The following is an 18,716-nucleotide window of genomic DNA, read 5'->3' as shown; positions in this document are numbered from 1 at the left end:
ATGTCCTAATCGCCAGGGGGTTCAGGCCACGCAGCACCTCCCCTCCCCGGCGTGCGACGGCTGTTTTAGATGATGCTATTTGTCACAATTTGATACGTTGAGATGGGACTGGAATCGAGGGAGACGAAAACGAAAGCGATTGCTTGGTTTGAAGCCTGTGGAGAGATGACAGCATCTGCAGGCGGTCATGATCGAAAGCTTTGAAACGGCTTGCCACAAGCATGAATGCATCGATGGTGACACAGTCACTTCCAGGCGCTCACTGCCCTGCACACCTCGAGCTAGCACAAGCCATCTCCATGTTACCCACATCACATCAGAGGCCAAGCTATGTGGTGGCGGGATCGCCCGACCCGACGATTTTCTGCAAAATTAATGGTAAATTACTAGTTCGCACTATTCTACAATGAAGTCAATCCTGTTGTGCAATGAAGCCGACCCTAGCGTTCTCGGCTAGCTTTGCCCCTAACTCAGGGCGCGATTAGTTTCCAAAAATTTTGGGCAAAATTTTGTGATATTTTTTATAATACTAATTAGGAATATTAAGTACAGGCTAATTATAAAACTAATTACACGGATGGACGAAAAATCGCGAGACGAATCTATTAAGCCTAATTAATCCATCATTAGATATTGTTTACTGTAACAAAATATTTCGCTTTGTTCGCTTGGCCTGTCAGCCAACCAGCTAGCAGTACTGTTCTCTCATACTAAATCAGCACCAGCCACCAGCTACCAGCCAGTCAGCAGTACTGTTCTCTCATAAGTCAGCACCAGCCATTAGCCACAACCAAGCGAACACAGCGAATTGTCTAATCACTGTATAATTAGGTTCATTAGATTCGTCTTGCGATTTTGCCCGGGGTTATAAAATGAGTTTTGTCAGTTATCCATATTTAATACTATTAATTAGTGGTCAAACGCTCGAAATTACTGTAGCGTAAAAAAAATTTACATGAAAATTTTTGGAAACTAAACAAACCCTCACATCACATGCACCAGAAGTCCAAGATACCTTGTCCGGAAAAATACCGTCTTGTTGCTGTCTCTTTCTCATTACTAGCTATTTGTCCCATCGTGATAGCTTCTGTTTTTTGAACAAAAAATATTTTTCTATATTTTTAATAAATGAAGTTTATGAGAAGCTAATATAAATGTACTAATTAGATCGTCACAGATGTCATATCTTATTAAGAACAAAGCTAGAGATTCTTTTTTCTCAACTCACCTGGAATCGGCGAGGGGTCACTGTGCGTGTTGCCGAAAAATTTCCCGGTCTTCGTCGCCGAGAAGAAACAGCTCGTTTTTACTCCGTCGATTATGACCGCACTGCCCGTAATTGTTGAAATTGCCGGCCGCTTGCGATACCATCATACCAATACCAGGTCGCGAAACGACTACTTCAAAACACCACCCCAGAGTTTAAACATTTCGCTCGCTGAAACGTTTTACCTTTGGCTTACGCGTGCACGCTGTAGCGGCTGTGCTGACGAGGGGTCCCCGCACTGGAGGACCTGTGCACGCGAAGTTCACCTCGTCCGTGTGTGGTCCAAGTCCATAGTTCGGGGGCAGCTTGCGTGGTTGCGTGCACTGAACACACGGTTTGCAAATCGTCCTGCGAATCCGCGCGCCGCGTCAAGCTCAAGCACCCAACTGATACTAGTGTGTATCTTTGTGTGTTCTTCTTCACAGTGACGAGCTCGTACGTGTCAATTGAATCTTAAACCTCCTCAGCGAAACATCCACGAGCTTCGACATCGATCATACGCCGTGAACTCTCGATCGATCCAAAACACTCTCTCGACTCTCGACAACGTACAATCTCTCAAAGCAACCAAAGCAAACGACAAACCGTAGAGTTTCTCTTGTCTCTGTCTTGTGCATGGAGATGCCCACTGCAGCACTGTTTTTTTAGATAATGGAATTTTCCGGCCTCTACGGTTTAACGTACACAGCCTTCAATTATTACAATTTTTCCAGCTTCAAAAGCTGGAATAGCAAGAGAACCAAAAAAAATTAAGTCTGACAAAGTCTATTATTATACTTCCATCCATGACTCGCAAATATTTCTAAGGCTATTATCTCCAAAGAAGTGCTGATCTTCATGAACAGATCCTTTGTCGTCTCCTTATGCTGCAACATTGACTAAAATCGTAGCCAGTAGGTCCCCCTGAAAATAACCTGCATAAAGAATGAATGTTTAACGTTGTCAAAGATAATATCATTTCGACAACGCCATATTGCCCAACATAAAGCTGCTGTCCCTGTTAGAATAGTAAAGGCCTCTTGTGCATTAAAATTTTGAAGCCAATTCAAAGCATGTGGGTTACCGATCTAGGTGGGGTTAAACCAGTAGCAACTTGGACAGTCCTCCAGATTACCTTGGCATGTTGGCAATCGAAAAAGAGGTGTTTGATTGTTTCGTTACAATTGCAATAACTACACTTTTGACTGCCCTTCCAGTTTTTCTTTCGAAGATTATCCTTGGTTAAAAGAACCCCTTTTTGCAGATAACAAAAGAAGATCTTAAGTTTTAGTGGAACTTTAAGTTTCCAAATAAATTTATGTCGGAAAGGGAAGTTGTGGTTAGCTAGATGAAGGTACATCGAGTGAACCGTAAATTGTCCGCTCTTAGTTAAGTGCCAGTTAAAAGTATTCCTTCCTTGAGTCAAATTAAAGTTGGAGACTTGTGCTACTAGTCTTAGCCATTCATCCAATTTTTCATCTACCAACGCTCTTCTAAAAGAGATGTTCAACGATGTTGAATTCATGACTTTTGCCACCGTATCATGCGGATGGTGAGCGATGTTGTATATAGTGGGGTAGATATCTTTGAATGCCTGGTTTGATGCCCATGTATCCTCCCAAAACCGCGTTTGTGTTCCATCCTTTATTTGAAAAGAACCGTTAGCTAGGACCTCGTTTTTTTATTTTCATGAGCCCTCTCCAGAAATGAGAGTCGCCCTGTTTGGTCTCAACCGGCGATAGAGATTTGGAGCTTAGGTATTTATTCCTAACCAATGTTTGCCACATCCCTTCACCATTAAGCAAATTTATTATTCATTTGCTTAATAAGGCTTTGTTCTGAAGATTAATGTCTATAATGCCAAGACCTCCTTGATCCTTAGGACGGCAAATGATGTCCCATTTTGCTATAGGCGGTATTTCTTTTTATCTTTATAACCTTGCCAAAAGAATCTTGATCGATATTGATCAAGTTTCTTCAGTACCTCCTTTGGTATCTCAAAAAAGGACATCATAAATATGGGTAAACTGCTCAGCACCGAGTTTATAAGGATTAATCTACCTCCATACGACAAGTGCTTAGCCTTCCAACATGAGAGCTTCTTCTCGAAACGCTCTTCGATCCTCCTCCAATTAATATTTTGGAGTTTTCTATGATGCATTGGGATCCCTAAATATCCGAAAGGGTATTCTCCTGTTGTAAGCATCTAGGCCCTCAAGGTATGTTTCGGTGATTAATGACAACCATTATTGTGACTAATGAGTTTGTGCAGCTTAATAAATCATTATCGCTCATTTGGTCATATGTCAAAAGAGGCCCCTCAATTTCGGTCATTCAAAAAGGCGATCTCGGCTTTTAACTTATATTTGTCAAGGCTAAGGATCTTTCTAGTCCTAAGTGTCACAAGGTTGAGAAGGACACTTAGGTTAGTATAGGTTTTATAGTTTTGTAGCGATCGCACTATTAAGAGGGGTTCATGAGTTAGTAGCTTGATCAAACTTGAGTTGGCCCTAGAAATATTACACACTCACTCAAAAACAGCAAAAGATGGTCAATTTTAGTCAACACAACTCTTGGAAGAAGAAACAATCAAAGTCACATTCGAATCCAAGTCAAAACAGCTGAAAACAAAGAAAATCAGTAGCACCGGTTGAACCGGTGCACTAGCATCGGAGCATCCGATGCATGGCGGAAGGACCGATGCCCTGTCGGTCTATCTTCTCTGGATGAAGGCAGACATCAAGTAAAGCACCGGTTGAACCGATGGTCAAGAAGATAAGCACCGGTGCAATGAAAGTCCTTTGTTCCAGAGAGCATGTTTTGATGGATTTCAACCTCCTTTCAGCACCGGTTGAACCGATGGATCAGAATCAAAGCACCGGTGCAATGAAAGTCCTTTGTTCCAGAGAGCATGTTTTGATGGATTTCAACCTCCTTTCAGCACCGGTTGAACCGATGGATCAGAATCAAAGCACCGGTGTAATGAAAGTCCTTTGTTCCAGAGAGCATGTTTTGGTGGACTTCAACATCTCTTCAGCACCGGTTGAACCGATGGTTAAGAATCAAAGCACCGGTGCATTGGATGTACTTTGTTCCAGAACGCTTGTTTGAGTTGATCAGCGAACCTCTTCAGCACCGGTTGAACCGATGCCCCTACGGAGCATGCACCGGTGCAATGACGCAAGCGTGGATACTGTGTCAGAACTCCAACAGCTACTTCTTTGACACAGAGAGACCGGTTGAACCGACGAACACATTTTCTATACCGTCGGTTCTTCCGGTGGTCACGGTTTTTGTGCAGAAAACCTCCAACGGCTATGTGACCTCCTCCACTCTATATAAGGGTACCCTCTGGTTCATTTCAGTTGCCTTTTTACACCTTGAAAACCTGAGGCCACTCTTGAGAAGAAGAGATAGAGCTTTGAGCAAAAGAGAGAAGATCTAGTGCTTAGTTTGTGCTTCAACCTTGAAGAACTCATCCATTGCAAGTGTAGCAAGTGTGCTTGAGCTAGGGCCAACTGAGTGTAGGTCAAGTGAAGGCTTAGGAACTTGTTACTCTTGGTGTTTGGCAGCACCTAGACGATCTTGGTGATCGAAGTGTTTCTCACGGAGCTTGCCAAGGATTGTGGGAGCCCGGAGAAGAAGATTGTACGTGGCTTGAGCTCCACCACGCCGGGATGGTGAACGGAGACTCTTAGTGAGCGCCCAAGTCTCGGTGACATGGGAGGTGACAAGACTCTTAGTGAGTGTCACAACGTGGATTAGGGGTGTGTGCCAACACATCGACACCACGGGAAAAATCCGGTTGTCTCTTGCACTCTCTTTCATTTCAAGCACTTACTTTCATGCTTTCTTTCATGTGCTTGACCTTAGAGATCATAGCTTAGCTCTACCTTGCTTAGTTTCATATCTTTGTTAGCTTGTGTAGTTTGCTTTGTTTAGCCGGTTGGTGAATTGAGCCTTACTAGCCTTGCATAGGTTAAGGTTGTTTTATTGCTTTAGAATTTTGAAAAAGGCCCAATTCACCCCCCCTCTTGGTCCATCGATCCTTACACCTGTGTTGCAACCAAAGAGCTCGATATATTCATCCTCGAATTATTTCACTTTACCATAGCAAAAGATTTCACTTTTGTCAAAGTTTATTTTCAGACCAGATAATTGCTCAAAAACAGTCAATAATAATTTCATATTTTTGGCTTGGTCCAAATCATGATCCATGAAGAGGATGGTGTCATCTGCATATTGCAATATGGACAATCCATCCTCTACCAGATGTGGGATGACCCCTCTTATCTGACCATCATCCTTTGCTCTTTTAATTAAAATGGCAAGCATATCCGCGATGATGTTGAATAAGATTGGTGACATTGGGTCACCTTGACGTAAACCCTTTTTGGTTTGGAAGTAGTGACCAATGTCGTCATTGACTTTGATCCCAACACTACCTCCAGAAACAAAGCTTTCAATCCACTTGCACCATTTTGGTGAGAAACCTTTCATTCTTAAGGTTTGTTGTAGAAAAGACCACTTGACTTTATCATAAGCCTTTTCAAAATCTATTTTGAAGACGACCCCATCAAGTTTTTTGTGTGTAATTCATGTATGGTCTCATGTAAAATTACCACTCTCTACATGATATTCCGACCTGGCATAAAGGCGGACTGACATGGATTTACAACTTGTTGAGCTACTCTATTTAATCTATTCGTGCCAGCCTTGGTGAAAATTTTAAAGCTAACATTGAGTAGACAAATCGGTCTATATTGTTGGATTTGCTTCGCATCACTAGTCTTTGGGAGCAAGGTAATTACTCCAAAATTAAGACTAAATAGCGGCAAGCATTCCTCATGGAAATTTTTGAAAAGAGACATAAGATCTCCCTTAATTATTTCCCAAAAAACTTGATAGAATTCTGCAGGGAAACCATCTGGCCCAGGGGCTTTGTTGTGTTCCATCTGAAACACAGCTTGCTTTACTTCTTCTTCAGTGAAGGGAGAAGTGAGCATAATATTCTCCTCAGCACTAACTTGTGGTATGTCCTCTATCCGGCTTTCCACAAGTGAGAAGTTATTTGCCTCTGGTTGGCCGAAGAGGTTTTTGTAGTAGTTTGTAATATAATTTTTCAAATTGGTATCAATTACAATTATGCCATCCTCTTGTTCTAATCTGAAGATGTGCTGTTTGCGATGTTTGCCATTGGCAACCAAATGGAAAAAATGTGTGTTGTTATCTCCCTGTAAAAGGGTTTTGACCTTAGCTCTTTCGTACCATTTTATCTCTTCCTCTCTTAATAAGTGAACTAGTCTTTCTTTAAGATAATGTTTCATATGAATCTCATTATCAGATAGACTATTGCTTTCAGCCTTTTTATCTATGACATCCAACAAAGAGATAAGTCGTTGTTTTTCTTTTTTGTATGCGCCAGCTGTATGTTTGGCCCAACCCCTAAGATACTGTCTCAGGTGTCTAATCTTATTTTGCCACTTTTCTAAAGCGGTATTACAGCTGGTTTCAGATTGCCATAATTTGGCAACCATATCGAAAAAACCATCACGGATCAACCATCCCCTCTCAAATTTGAAGGTTGGTTGTTTATTTTGATGTGTTGAAGAGCCAGTATTTAGGATGAGAGGTGTATGGTCCGATGTGTTCCTATCGCTTGTCTGTACTGTTGCTAATGGAAATTTATCTTCCCATTCGGAACTAACTAGCACTCGGTCCAGTTTTTCATAAGTCGGATCATCTCCCGGACAGGCCAATGTGTACAAGTGACCGGACATGTCTATCTCCTTGAGGTCAAAAGCTTGAATGACCGCGTTAAACAAATTCAGCCATTTAGTATCGAAAGTACTTTTGCTCTTTTCATGTGGGTATCTCATTATATTGAAATCGCCACCAATGATATAAGGAAGTGCCTCATGTGAACATATGTGTGCCAGCTCAGTTAGGAAGGCTTCCTTATTTTGTTGTTGAGCTGGCCCATAAACCGTGTATAGGTTGAATTTGAAGCCATCAGATTTATTTCGAAGAAGGAACTTCACATAAAAGTCACCTTCATCAATGGCTCCAATATCAAAAATACCCAAGTCGACACCCAATAAGATGCCACCGGAGCGCCCATGTGGAGCCATATTATGCCAAATAAAATCTCGGCCTCCACACAGATTTTTAAGTGTTGTGTCTGTAAAGTTATCTTGACCCGTTTCAGAAAGCGCAATGAAATTTATTTGCTCCTCTCTGACCATCTCTGCCAAATACCTATGTTTAGCCAAGTCTGCAAGACCTCTGCTATTCTAGAAAACTCATTTCATTGGAGTCGTATTTTTTATGGATTTTTTTGTTTTCTAGGAAGCCTTTTAATCTTTTTTGCAGAGATGGACTTTTTCTTCCTTGAAACAGCACTAAGATCACTTAATATGTGATCATAGCCCTGCTCATGCAATTCCTCATTTATATCTCCACCAACATGGCTGAGGATGGCATCAAGTCTCTCCTCCTCATCACTATAATGTGTGATAAGTTTGGAGTTTTTTGTTTTATTATTATTCTTACTCTCTAACTTCTTCTTAGCAGTTACAACAAGTCTATCAACTTCTATTTTTTTGATAGATATGGTAGAAGATTTAACTAAGTTATCATCTCTACCTAGAGAAATACCTAGGTTGTTCATATTGTGAGAGATACGAGAATCTGGAAAAGATTGGAAGGACGAGTTACCTGGTGTTTCCAGATTTCGTGTTGCCGCCAGACGTTCAGTTTTCTTCATTGTGTGTTCATCGCACTTCGCAGAGGACCGAAGGCTTCATCGCAGCGTCGAAGTCCCATATGCCCCTACATCTTTGTTCACTTTGGGGGCCTTCACCTTCATCTTTCCCTCCACTGGTGGTAGAGGAATGGGCACCGCAGAAGCAATGGCGGCGACTTTGATAGCCCGGAGTTCGGCTTCCACAGCGCCCAGCTCTTCTCCACCTGAAGCAAGTTCCAGACCGGCCGCCGGCACCTTATCCGACAGGCCCGCCATACCGCCGGTTAGCGCACCTTCAGCCGCAACCGCCTCCGAGACTTGTGTATTTAAAACAGCCTCACCACTAGGCGGAACGCTCCATGCGCTGCTTACTAGTGATGCATCAGTCAGCAGTGATTGATTCCGCAATGCCCAGATCACCCTCATCGTCCTCCGCTATCACTCCTTCTGCATCCAGCATGCATAAGATTTTCGCCGGTGCAAATACCACTGGCGTGGTTTCAGCTTCTCCCAGCATTGTGCTTGCTGCACTAATCGCTGTGTCTGCGACTTGGGAATCACAAAGCACTGCCGTCGTACCCACAGCATCAACGCCCACCATCAGTTCAGGATCATGCAGCACCGGTGTGCCTACAACATCCTCCGCTATCATAGTGCTCGCACACGCCTCCACATGACAAACCGTTGTCTCCTGTGCTTCTACCTGCACCTTGTCGTCTGTCTGTCCCCCCGGCTTCTCAGTTTCATCAAGAGCAGCCCATGTACCACAAGTCACCACCAAAAATTCGGCTTGAGGAACAACAACATCGCCGCTTGTCTCCACAATGTTGGCCTGCACAGGATCAGTCACAACCGGTGACAAGGAGTTGGTCTTCTGACTGTGATCCTTGGCACTTGAACTGCTATGTTGCTCTCCATGCTGATCACCCGTTGCCTGCTCCTCTCCCTTATTTTCATCATTGTTTATATCTCGCATTTCTTGATCTTCCTGTTGTGCTTCATCATCACCAAGAAGATCATCGTCATCTAGATTGTCAGGATCAGAGTCTTTGATAATTTCCTCCAACTTAAAGTAAATAGGATACATGTAGCTACCATCCGGCTTGTTGATCACAATGTCAGTCTCATCCGGAATGTTGTCGGGATCAAACACAACAACCAACAATCTGACAACCCCTGTGTTCCTCAAGTGATTCATGTCCACTTTGAGAGTAGCACCCAGGATAGAGCCAATAGCCCAGAGGGGGAGAAAGGACCTGATCTCGTGAGGCACTCCATAGATATGCACCCACACCTTTGGTAGCTTCTTCTTTGGTTTAATCTCCTCGGACCATTCCTCAAAATACAGAAGACCTTCGTTGTTATCTGTTGGAACCCTCTTAATTGCTGTCAACATGTCCAGTTCCACTTTAGATGGAAATGGGACAATGAATTCCTTTTTGCCATGCTCTGTAACAACCCACTCCCACTTCACCGGCAAGATACGAGCAAGTTCCTTTTTGAGAAGATCAGCAGATACCTCCCCTTCTACAATGCGAACCAATGACGTGGCCGTCATACGTTGAGGTGGAGCAGTGACCTTTGCACCATCAGTTGGTATATGAAAAAAAAAAACCCAATCCGTCCCCAGCGAGACCGCAGAATGTGGCTACCGGTTTAGGACCGTGAAGTAACGGGCAATGGTGGGTGTAATGCTCCTCCAAACAAATGGTACAGCTTAGCACTTTCTTCTTCTTCTTCAGAGCAGGTTCATCCGCTTTTTGCTTCGCCTCACTCGCTTCTGGTGCCTCTCGCTGATTTTTTCCTCTGCGATCCACAGCACTTGGAGGGTCATGTCCCATGCTGTTGGAGTCACCTGCACCATACTCGTGTCCGCCGTCACCACGGCCTCCACCGGAACCACCCCGACCTCTGCCACGGCCAGCACATCCACGGCCTCCAGGAGCCCCAGCGCCACCGCGACCAGCAACCGGGACCCGGGCGTTATCTCCAGGAATTCCGGCACCACCGCGACCATCACGGCCACCGCCTCCTTGCCCACCGGCCGTATCTTGAACATCGCCACTGCAGCACTGCTAGCAGCCTAGCACCGTCTGTCTCCAACACGGCTGGGTTGGGTTCTTCATTATTTTCCGCTCTGGTTGATTGGTGTGCGGGAGAACCATAACCCCACGCATCAACGCTTGCCTTCGACGCCTAAACACCGGCTGATAATAGGACATGTTGTCGGGCACGCTGCCGATTCGGGACAAATCTAATCTCACCAATGTCCTTCTCCCTCCTTGATGCATTGCACATAGCTAGGGTCATACTTTACCTTGTCGTACTTGGCACTTGGCAGATGAGATGCCTAGGATAACCTCTATTCCATTATTTGAAAAATAGGCGGTATTCATACCATATCTTGGGCTAAATATTCAGTAATCAGTAAGCAAGATTTAAAAGATATAAGTAAGCTCGTATTATCTGCCAATGCAAGTAGTTTTGCTGTTGGAAACGACCGGCACCAAGGCCATGGTTGTCAAACCTCTTGGTTGTTGGCGGTTGCGTTCTTTCATGGCACGCCGCAGGCCTCCGGGCTCGTCTTGGTCGGTTTGACAGACTGACAGGTGGGGTAGGACACACGGAGGAGGCCACCTGTCACTCTCCAATCCACACCAATCCGCTCCCCAGCCCAGGAAGCCGTTTTCTCACCCCGCCCCCCTCGTCTGTTCCGTTCCGCCTCCGCGTCGCCACTCGCCGAACCAGACCCGCCTCCCTCTTAAGCGCGGCTACCCTTTTTCCCGTGCACCTCCTCTCCTCCGCGCTCCCGTCCGCCTCCCCCCGCTCGTTTCCGCTGGTTCGCGTGCGTGCGTGCGCGGGGGGTGAATGGGTGACCTGGGAGGAGGAGACCGGCGGGAGGCGGCGCCGGCGCCGAGCGGAGGCGGGCCCGACCACCTGGTGGTCATGGTCCACGGGATCGTCGGGAGGTACGGCTAGTTGCTCGGCTGTAGCTGATTTGCCTTCCATTTCATCTCGTAATTGGGATTGGGCTCGGTTCTCAATTGCTCCGCCAAAAACCTATGGCCGTACGCTTTTCTCGTGGGGAACCTTTTGGCTGCTTCGAGAACTTTGGGGGATTTCGAGCTATGAGCTTCTCTGATTTGCCTGATCATTGGCTGTATTCGAAATTTCACCCCCGAAGCAGGTGTTTGCTTCTTTGCGAATTGCGAGAGCAGCTCCGGAGATGAGCGTGCTGCGCGTCTCCTTATGTTTTTTTTTCTGACTGATGTATGATTAATTTCATGACCTAAAATGTCCTCGTACCAAACTGAATTGAAGTGTCTCTTGGGAAGACGCTACTTGATCCGTACAAATTAGGCAGGTTGGTCGTTCCAATTAGCGGGGGGGGGGGGGGGGGGGTGTTGGCGGCACTGATGAATAATACATCTATTTGTTTTAAGTTGCCATTTGATTGTTTCTGGAGCTGTATTGATCCGTTTACTCCCAATTTGGTGTACAGCACAGCGGATTGGAAGTTTGGAGCTGAGCAGTTTGATAAGTTGCTCTCCGACAAAGTCATAGTTCATTGTAAGCTCTCTCAATTCGTCTCTGTGGTCATCACTTCTTATTAATAGTGTTTCATGAGCTATGAGACCTCCATTTTATTGTACTCTTTTTTTGAAAACAAGTATTGTACATTTTTTAGGAAGGCCAGTTTGACTTTGACATCTTAGCAGATCACATTTTACCAATCCTCAATCCTAGTGTTGAACTATTAATGCATTGGTTGGCTAGTGTTGTCCAACCTTTACATCTGAGGCGCTTGGTTGAACTATTAAGAAAGTTGTTCCTTGTTGGCAGATTCTGTGCCATTCATACTAATGATTGCCTTATCATTCCTGGGCAGTTCTTTCTAACAAAGAAATGCGATAGGAGCTTTATCTATATTCCATGTTTTGTGGGGCTCTTGGAATCTTATTTGTTATTTCCTTGTAGAATATATGCCTGGTCATTGCAACTGATGATGCAAAAAGGTGTACTATTGCAGATGACTGTGATGGTGTTTCTGTTTAAACATAACGTGTGATCTCTTGTATCATGAGTTGTATTATTGCAATTGAATCATTGTACAAACATTATTTTTTTAAAAAATATATATATATATATAAGAGAATTTTACCACTTATAGCCATTTCTTATGGTTACATGAATGATATTTTTCTTAACTTGTAGGTAGCAACCGCAACATGCACAAACTAACTTTAGATGGCATTGATGTAATGGGTGAACGATTGGCTCAAGAGGTTAGTTCTTCCATTACGCGTCTTGATTTTTTGCTGACTATCTCTTATACTCTACTTTATCTGTTCCTTCTGCAAAATGATGACAAAATTTATTAAGGCAGGTTATTGAAGAAATCAACAGAAGACCATATATCAAAAAGATATCTTTTGTTGCACACTCAGTTGGAGGATTGGTTGCTAGATACGCTATTGGAAGACTCTATAGACCACCTAAACAAACATCTGAAAATGCTCAACAAAATTTGACTGATGAAAACAGAGGTACAATATATGGACTTGAGGCAGTGAACTTCATAACTGTTGCGTCACCACATCTTGGTTCCAGAGGAAACAAGCAGGTACTGTAGTAGCTTAAGTTTTTCCTTTCCTCATTGCAATCAGAACTAGCTTTCTGTGAAGGCTTGGCAGAAGTATTTTGGTTCTTGTAACATGAATGATTCATGGACTCAACTGAAAATTTTGGTCTTTCTTTGAACTATACAGGTTCCTTTCCTTTTTGGGGTTTCTGCAATCGAAAATTTTGCGTGCTGCATCATTCATTTGATATTTGGAAGAACTGGCAAACACCTCTTTCTTACTGATAATGATGATGGACAGCCTCCATTGCTGCAACGCATGGTGGACAATTGGGGTGACCTGCAGTTCATGTATGCTTATCTTCCACAACTGCTTCTCTGTGCTTGGATTATGAATATTTGTAGCTTACCAATTTGTTGGTGTAGGTCTGCTTTGCGAGCATTTAGACGACGAGTTGCGTACTCCAATGTTCGTCATGATCGTATCCTTAAGATTTAAAATTAGCAGCACGTAGTACTGTAGTTAGAAGCATTGATTCTAAGTTTTTTTTTTCATAACTGAATGTTGTTAAGATATTGTTGGGTGGAGGACATCATCCATCAGACAAGATTCGGAATTACCCAAGGTAAACCTTATGTTTTTTTTTTGGCTTGACCAATCTTAGCATGGTCCTTTCTTTCAATCTACCATTTATAATATGCATTTAATTATATTCTTGTAGTGGGTTGATTCAACAAACAAGATGTACCCACATATTGTATATGAGGAACTATGTAAAGCAGAAGCTCCTAATAAATGCGTGGACAGACTGGACACGGACCACTGCACACTAGAAGGTTTGTATTAGTGCTTGGATTATATAACTGGACATGCGCTTGCTTCACATTTTTGTGATTGATCTCTTTTTATGCTAAATATGGCATGCTAGTGTAATATGAATGTTCAAAATTTTGTTAAGTTGGCAATGCTGCAAAACCCAACATAGTATGGTAGTACTGACAGGCACTAGCATATTTGCTTACTAGTTTCTTCCTCTCCTTCTGAAATAGTGATGTTTCCCTGGTATATCTATCCTGACAATATCTAAATGGAAGGCATACTAAAAATTGTCAGATCTGCTTCCTTCTTACTTTTCAAAATGTGGTTCATGTTTCTTTAGAAAGGTTTCCCTGCTTTTAAAGAAAGCATATAAGGTTTTTGATACGTCCAGTTTACGCACTATATGTGGTTGATGTTTCCATGCTTATTTAATTCATTGATGATTATCTTGCCTAGATAATAGAAGATAGTTTGTGGGGACAGAGAGTCCTTTTTCTGCTTGTTGATATTCCAGATTAGGAATGAATTTCTTAGCTTATGTAATCTTACAGAGAATGGAGCTCCCCAATTAAGCATGAAAAAAATAAAAAAGAATATCTAGCTCAGTTTGCAGGAGGTCAGGATATACACCCTACCACCAGGTTTCATACAGCTATAATAAGCTATATATTGAGAAATTTGGAATAATACTATCTCTTTTGAGAAAACCAAAAAAACATTGTTTCTCAGTTCTTGGATTGGCTAAGACATAGGAGCATGGCCCTTTATCTATCATGTTATGGTTGTTTGATGTCCGTGGGTCCCTGACTGTATAGCATGTTGCATGGGTCCCTTACTCTCTTGTGCTTGTGGCTCCACAATGTTTTGGTGGTGCACAAGTTCCATAGGTATGCTTACAAATGAGATGATGTTCAAGGACAGTTCCCTGATTCATCCAGATCGATTTAGACATGTTCAGTCTGTTTACTAGCATGAGTATGCTGCTCTAAAGAACCCTATGGTTGTATTGTCACCATTTTCTATCATGCATCCATCACGAGTTACCTTGATCCCCGCATATGTTGTCCGGTGAAAGCTCTCTAAATCTTTATATTAGGACATGCTTCTTTTGTAGAGAGGAAGAAATGTACATTTTCGTATATGCCCAAGGATCAGAAAAATACAACATGCATCTTGATCCTACATTATTTATTTCCGACGTCATGCATTATTCCTTACTGCAGAATTGCACATGGACTGACTTCTATTGCAATTTACAGAACGTCTTTTAAGAGGACTTAAGTGTGTGTCATGGGAAAAGGTGGATGTTAGCTTCCACAACAGCAAAGTAAGATCTGCAGCACATAGTGTGATTCAGGTATTGTCTTTAGCTACCTGTGACGTTCTTCTCTGTCAGCAATTTAGCAACCACTTATGTTTGGGAAAGTTATGCTGAAGCTGAAGCCCGCCTTGGAATGAAATCTTTACAGGTGAAGGATCCTGTGATGCACTGCGAAGGTGCCGATGTCATACAGCATATGATTGACCATTTTACTCTCTAGTAAAATCCTTGGTCTTTGTTTTGCTAACTGCTGAGTCTGAGCCTGGCGAGCATGTTTATGGAAATCCCAGGCATCAAAGATTCATTGCACTGATGGATCAAGTACATAGAGGGGGGAAAACGCGCAGTGTATGCCCGTTGGTTCATTTAGTTATTTGTGGCCATATATGTTGTATGGTGCATGTACTGTTACGACTATCCTTGTCATTATAAAAGTTCATCATTTATTTAATGGTGTTCTTGATACGGCGTGCGTGTATTTTAGAAGATGCAGATATGATGTGTACATGGGGGGGGGGGGGGGGGAGTCCGTTGCATACTTGCATGAATGCAACGGAAATGCTGATTTTACTTCGACAAATATGATTGTACACGCAACAAAGGCAATTTAAGAATCCAGATTCATTCCTCGCCAAAAAAAAAAAAAGGATTCGTCGGTGATATCACTAGTAACGTAGAAGTTTAGCATTAGCTCTTTTCTATATCCATATAGTGTTGAATTCAACGTTGCTAATAAGTAATAAAGAAACTGGGCTCGACAACACCGTATCGCAGTACAAAATAGATTAGCCCTAGGGGTGTCAATTAGTGATCCTTAGGTGCAGCTCCAACTCTATTTAGTTTAAAATTTTGTACTATTTCTCCAAAATTAAATCTCAGATCAAAATTAGTATAAAATTTTGAATTAAAGAGGGTTTGAGGTGCATCTAAGAATCCAATTTGCACCTCTAATTAGTCCCATTCATTGCCATGGATAACTCGGCTGTTACTCCGTGCCAGCTAAGCAATCTTGGCTAACGTTGGAGAAGACAGCTCGTCTAAGTTCCTATTTGGATCTGCTAATAGTAAGTTCCTATTTGGATCCGAGTGCTAATAGGTTAAACTACTAAAATTTAGCACTAGTGTATCCAAACATAATGGTGGGCTAAAGTTTAGCCAAAACTTAAAAATTTTATCCAATAGGTGCTGAAATTTAGCACTCAATTTTAGCTCCTCCAAACAGTCAATTTTATCCAATTTGCACAAGTTCGCCAATTTAGAACGAAAAAAAGGCTCTGGGCATTTCATTTGTCAGCTTCCCTTTTTTTCCCTGGGAGAACTCGTCAGCAAACTTTTGTGAAATGTGACGACGGGATAGGGCAACAAAAACAACATATGATGTGATTACTCAGTAGCCATGTACATAAACTCTGGTCTGTGATAACTTATTACAGTGATAGTCTCGGCTCAGCAAGCATTCGCTAAGGTAATATTTTACACCTTCGGTCCTAATAGATACTGGAACCCATTTTGCAATTTCCAGCTTTGCTAAATGACAGTACTACCATGCTGCTGCTACCAACCTACCATGGATGACAGTCACCTGCCGGTACAAAGACAGGAAGGCAGTGCTAACTGGTAAGCAGCAAGTATAGTTAAACTCTATCTGTGTATAGCTACACCAACCAATGGCGAGCTCGACTTTACCGGCCCGTCAAGCCATCGTCTAGAGAATCCCTTTAGCACCAACAGCTACACGAGTTGTAGACTTGTAGTTACAGTACGGGAGATGTCTATGAGCATGGAGCAATTTAGAGAAGATCTTTCGCTAGCTTTGGTGGCACATCTACAGAATGCATGTCATTGGATGGAGTTGGCAGCAGGTGCTTGGCCTCGTCCTCATCATTGTCGCTGTCCTCAATGATAGGAGAGTGTATTGAATGCAAATCATCGTCTGATGAGAAACCAAGGTTAGTAAACATATTAAAACTTTATAAATAGTGGAAGATGTATTTGGAATCCCCCAATGTTGTTGTGCCAAAAAAAATCCCTGATTTCTTTGAAGTTTGATTACAAAAGTAATCATTCTATAGGGGTTACCTGGTAAATAGTATTAGGGGTTGATAGTTGTAAATGAAAGGGTGACTTATGTAACATGTTGAATATTTTGATTGGGACATAAGAAAGTACGAACAACCATGAATAGTTGCAAACACGTACAACTAAATTAATGAAAAATAAGAAATGCCAGGCTTACAGGAAAAAAGGTAAAATGGTCACAGTACTGCTCAAGACTATAGAGGAATTAATCCTAGTCAGAGACATGCTTGTCAGTGACACATTTTCATGAAAATAGCAAAACATAGCATTGAAATTATAAACCCAGTTGAATCATGCATGCCCACACAAGCTAATCCTCTTAGGTTGATAGAATTTGGCAAGAAAGGCCACCTTGGAAGTCACTGAAAAAAGAAAACCAATGCAATAGAAAATTCAGGTAGATTCTATCATACTAACCAGAAGTTTGACAACGAGTTGGGACACGACCCACAGGAGAAACTTGAACACTTTCTGGTAGAAGACAATCAAAAACTGAACCTAATTTTCGAGACACAATATGATCAGCTGCAAGTAATAAAGTAAACAAACACATTATATAAAAATACCAACCTACTCTCGCAAGCCTATTCACCCAGGAAGGGATGGGTTTTCCAGTTAAGTTCTGACAGACATCGTCCGTGAAATGGTTGCAGTTCTTATTAATCAAATGGTATGTGTTCCCATGATACTTCCCTGCAAGTTTTTCAATAAACGAACGGAATTCTTCCTGAGACATGTCTGTTGTGCCTAGCCACACCGTTCTTCTATAGACAAAGCCAGGGCAAGTCTTTGATTCCACCTCAAACACGCCGCTGGACGGGAAGTCATGGGCTCCAAATCCATACTCCATGCCATGAACTGCTCATTTTGAAGATGAAAAAAATAATAAGAGAAAAAGAGAATGCTAAAGGCTTAGTTTGATCTTCTGTAAGTTAGCTAGATATTGAAATGAACATCATGGTATCCGGATTTGGAAAATACAAACATAATTACAAGTTTTCAACAAAACGGTGTTGATTCAGGCTTTGAGCACATTTGCAGCAATCCATGTAATCAACAATCAAGGTTGCGGAGACGCAATACTTGTATGGTGAATCGACACTTTCCTACCTATGAAGGATGACACTAGTAGAGCATAAGTGGACACTTTATGCATAAGACAGAACAGTGTTCTGTTCTTTAATCTGTATCCCCTATTCCCATTGTCCCTCTGAACCATTGATCAGCCATCACAATATTTTGTTCCGTAGATCATTGTTACAAGCAACTAATTGACCATAAAGCATCAACAGCACAAAAAAAAAGAAATCAGCATCACGCTAATTAGGTATTTCAAAACAGGACCGTCTCAATCCATCATTCTACCACAGAACCTATACCGAAATAAAAGGAAAGGGAAGGGGGGATAGATCGCCATGGAAACCTTCGATTCCGGAGTGGAAGACGCCGAAGCCGAGCCAGTAGAGGTAATCGTTCGCGGCCGTGAGGTCGTACACGTTGAGCAGCACCGGCGTCGCGGCAGCGCTGGTCCGGCCGCCCATCCCCTCCCCTCCCCTCCCGCCCGACGAAGCCCACGAGCCCTCCCCTAGAGATCTCACGGCCCGCCCACCATGAATGGGCGGGGGGGCGGCTAGGGCTCTGCCGGAGCGCGGATTCGTGCGGGAGGACGCGGCGCGGAGACGGAGAACACCCCCCCTCTATGCTATGCCTTTTCCGATCCGATCTGCTTAATTAAGGAATCAACATTTGGGTTTTCACATGTGGCGCTATTCTCACGCTGTTTTGTTCTTTTTTCGAAGCTGGCAAGCTGCTGCTTATCGATCGGTGTGAAGTAATCACTTCCCTGTTTCCAGGCCGTGTGCGTCGTCGGCTCTCGGCTGGACGGCGCGGCGTGGTGCAGCCGTGTGCAGCCGCGGGAGGCGT

At 43.0% G+C, this 18,716-nt stretch overlaps 2 protein-coding genes across 3 annotated transcripts; one reads left to right on the top strand and one right to left on the bottom strand.

Moving 5' to 3' along the window:
* The first annotated feature begins 10,697 nt into the window (after positions 1-10,697).
* LOC120656679 (lipid droplet phospholipase 1-like) lies at positions 10,698-15,179 on the top strand. Its single transcript, XM_039934857.1, has 10 exons — positions 10,698-10,960; positions 11,494-11,561; positions 12,207-12,277; positions 12,379-12,615; positions 12,761-12,924; positions 13,000-13,055; positions 13,147-13,199; positions 13,296-13,410; positions 14,653-14,750; positions 14,863-15,179. Exons 1-10 carry the CDS (start codon positions 10,860-10,862, stop codon positions 14,932-14,934), a joined length of 1,035 nt encoding a protein of 344 aa, XP_039790791.1. The 5' UTR covers positions 10,698-10,859; the 3' UTR covers positions 14,935-15,179.
* An 889-nt stretch (positions 15,180-16,068) lies between these two features.
* On the bottom strand, positions 16,069-18,706 carry LOC120656680 (deSI-like protein At4g17486). Of its 2 annotated transcripts, none has more exons than XM_039934859.1 (4): positions 18,217-18,706; positions 17,487-17,651; positions 17,211-17,291; positions 16,069-16,647 (listed from the first exon to the last, which is right to left on the bottom strand). In XM_039934859.1, exons 1-4 carry the CDS (start codon positions 18,332-18,334, stop codon positions 16,505-16,507), a joined length of 507 nt encoding a protein of 168 aa, XP_039790793.1. In that variant the 5' UTR covers positions 18,335-18,706; the 3' UTR covers positions 16,069-16,504. The 2 variants fall into 2 exon arrangements, with proteins under 2 accessions (XP_039790793.1, XP_039790792.1); XM_039934858.1 differs by having other exon boundaries at positions 17,364-17,651; positions 18,217-18,675.
* Between the last annotated feature and the right edge of the window lie 10 nt (positions 18,707-18,716).

Source organism: Panicum virgatum, chromosome 1N (assembly GCF_016808335.1).
Source record: "Panicum virgatum strain AP13 chromosome 1N, P.virgatum_v5, whole genome shotgun sequence".
Classification (NCBI taxonomy): Eukaryota; Viridiplantae; Streptophyta; class Magnoliopsida; order Poales; family Poaceae; genus Panicum; species Panicum virgatum.
Note: the sequence above shows the minus strand (reverse complement) of the source record. Positions and strands in the feature narration are given on the sequence as shown.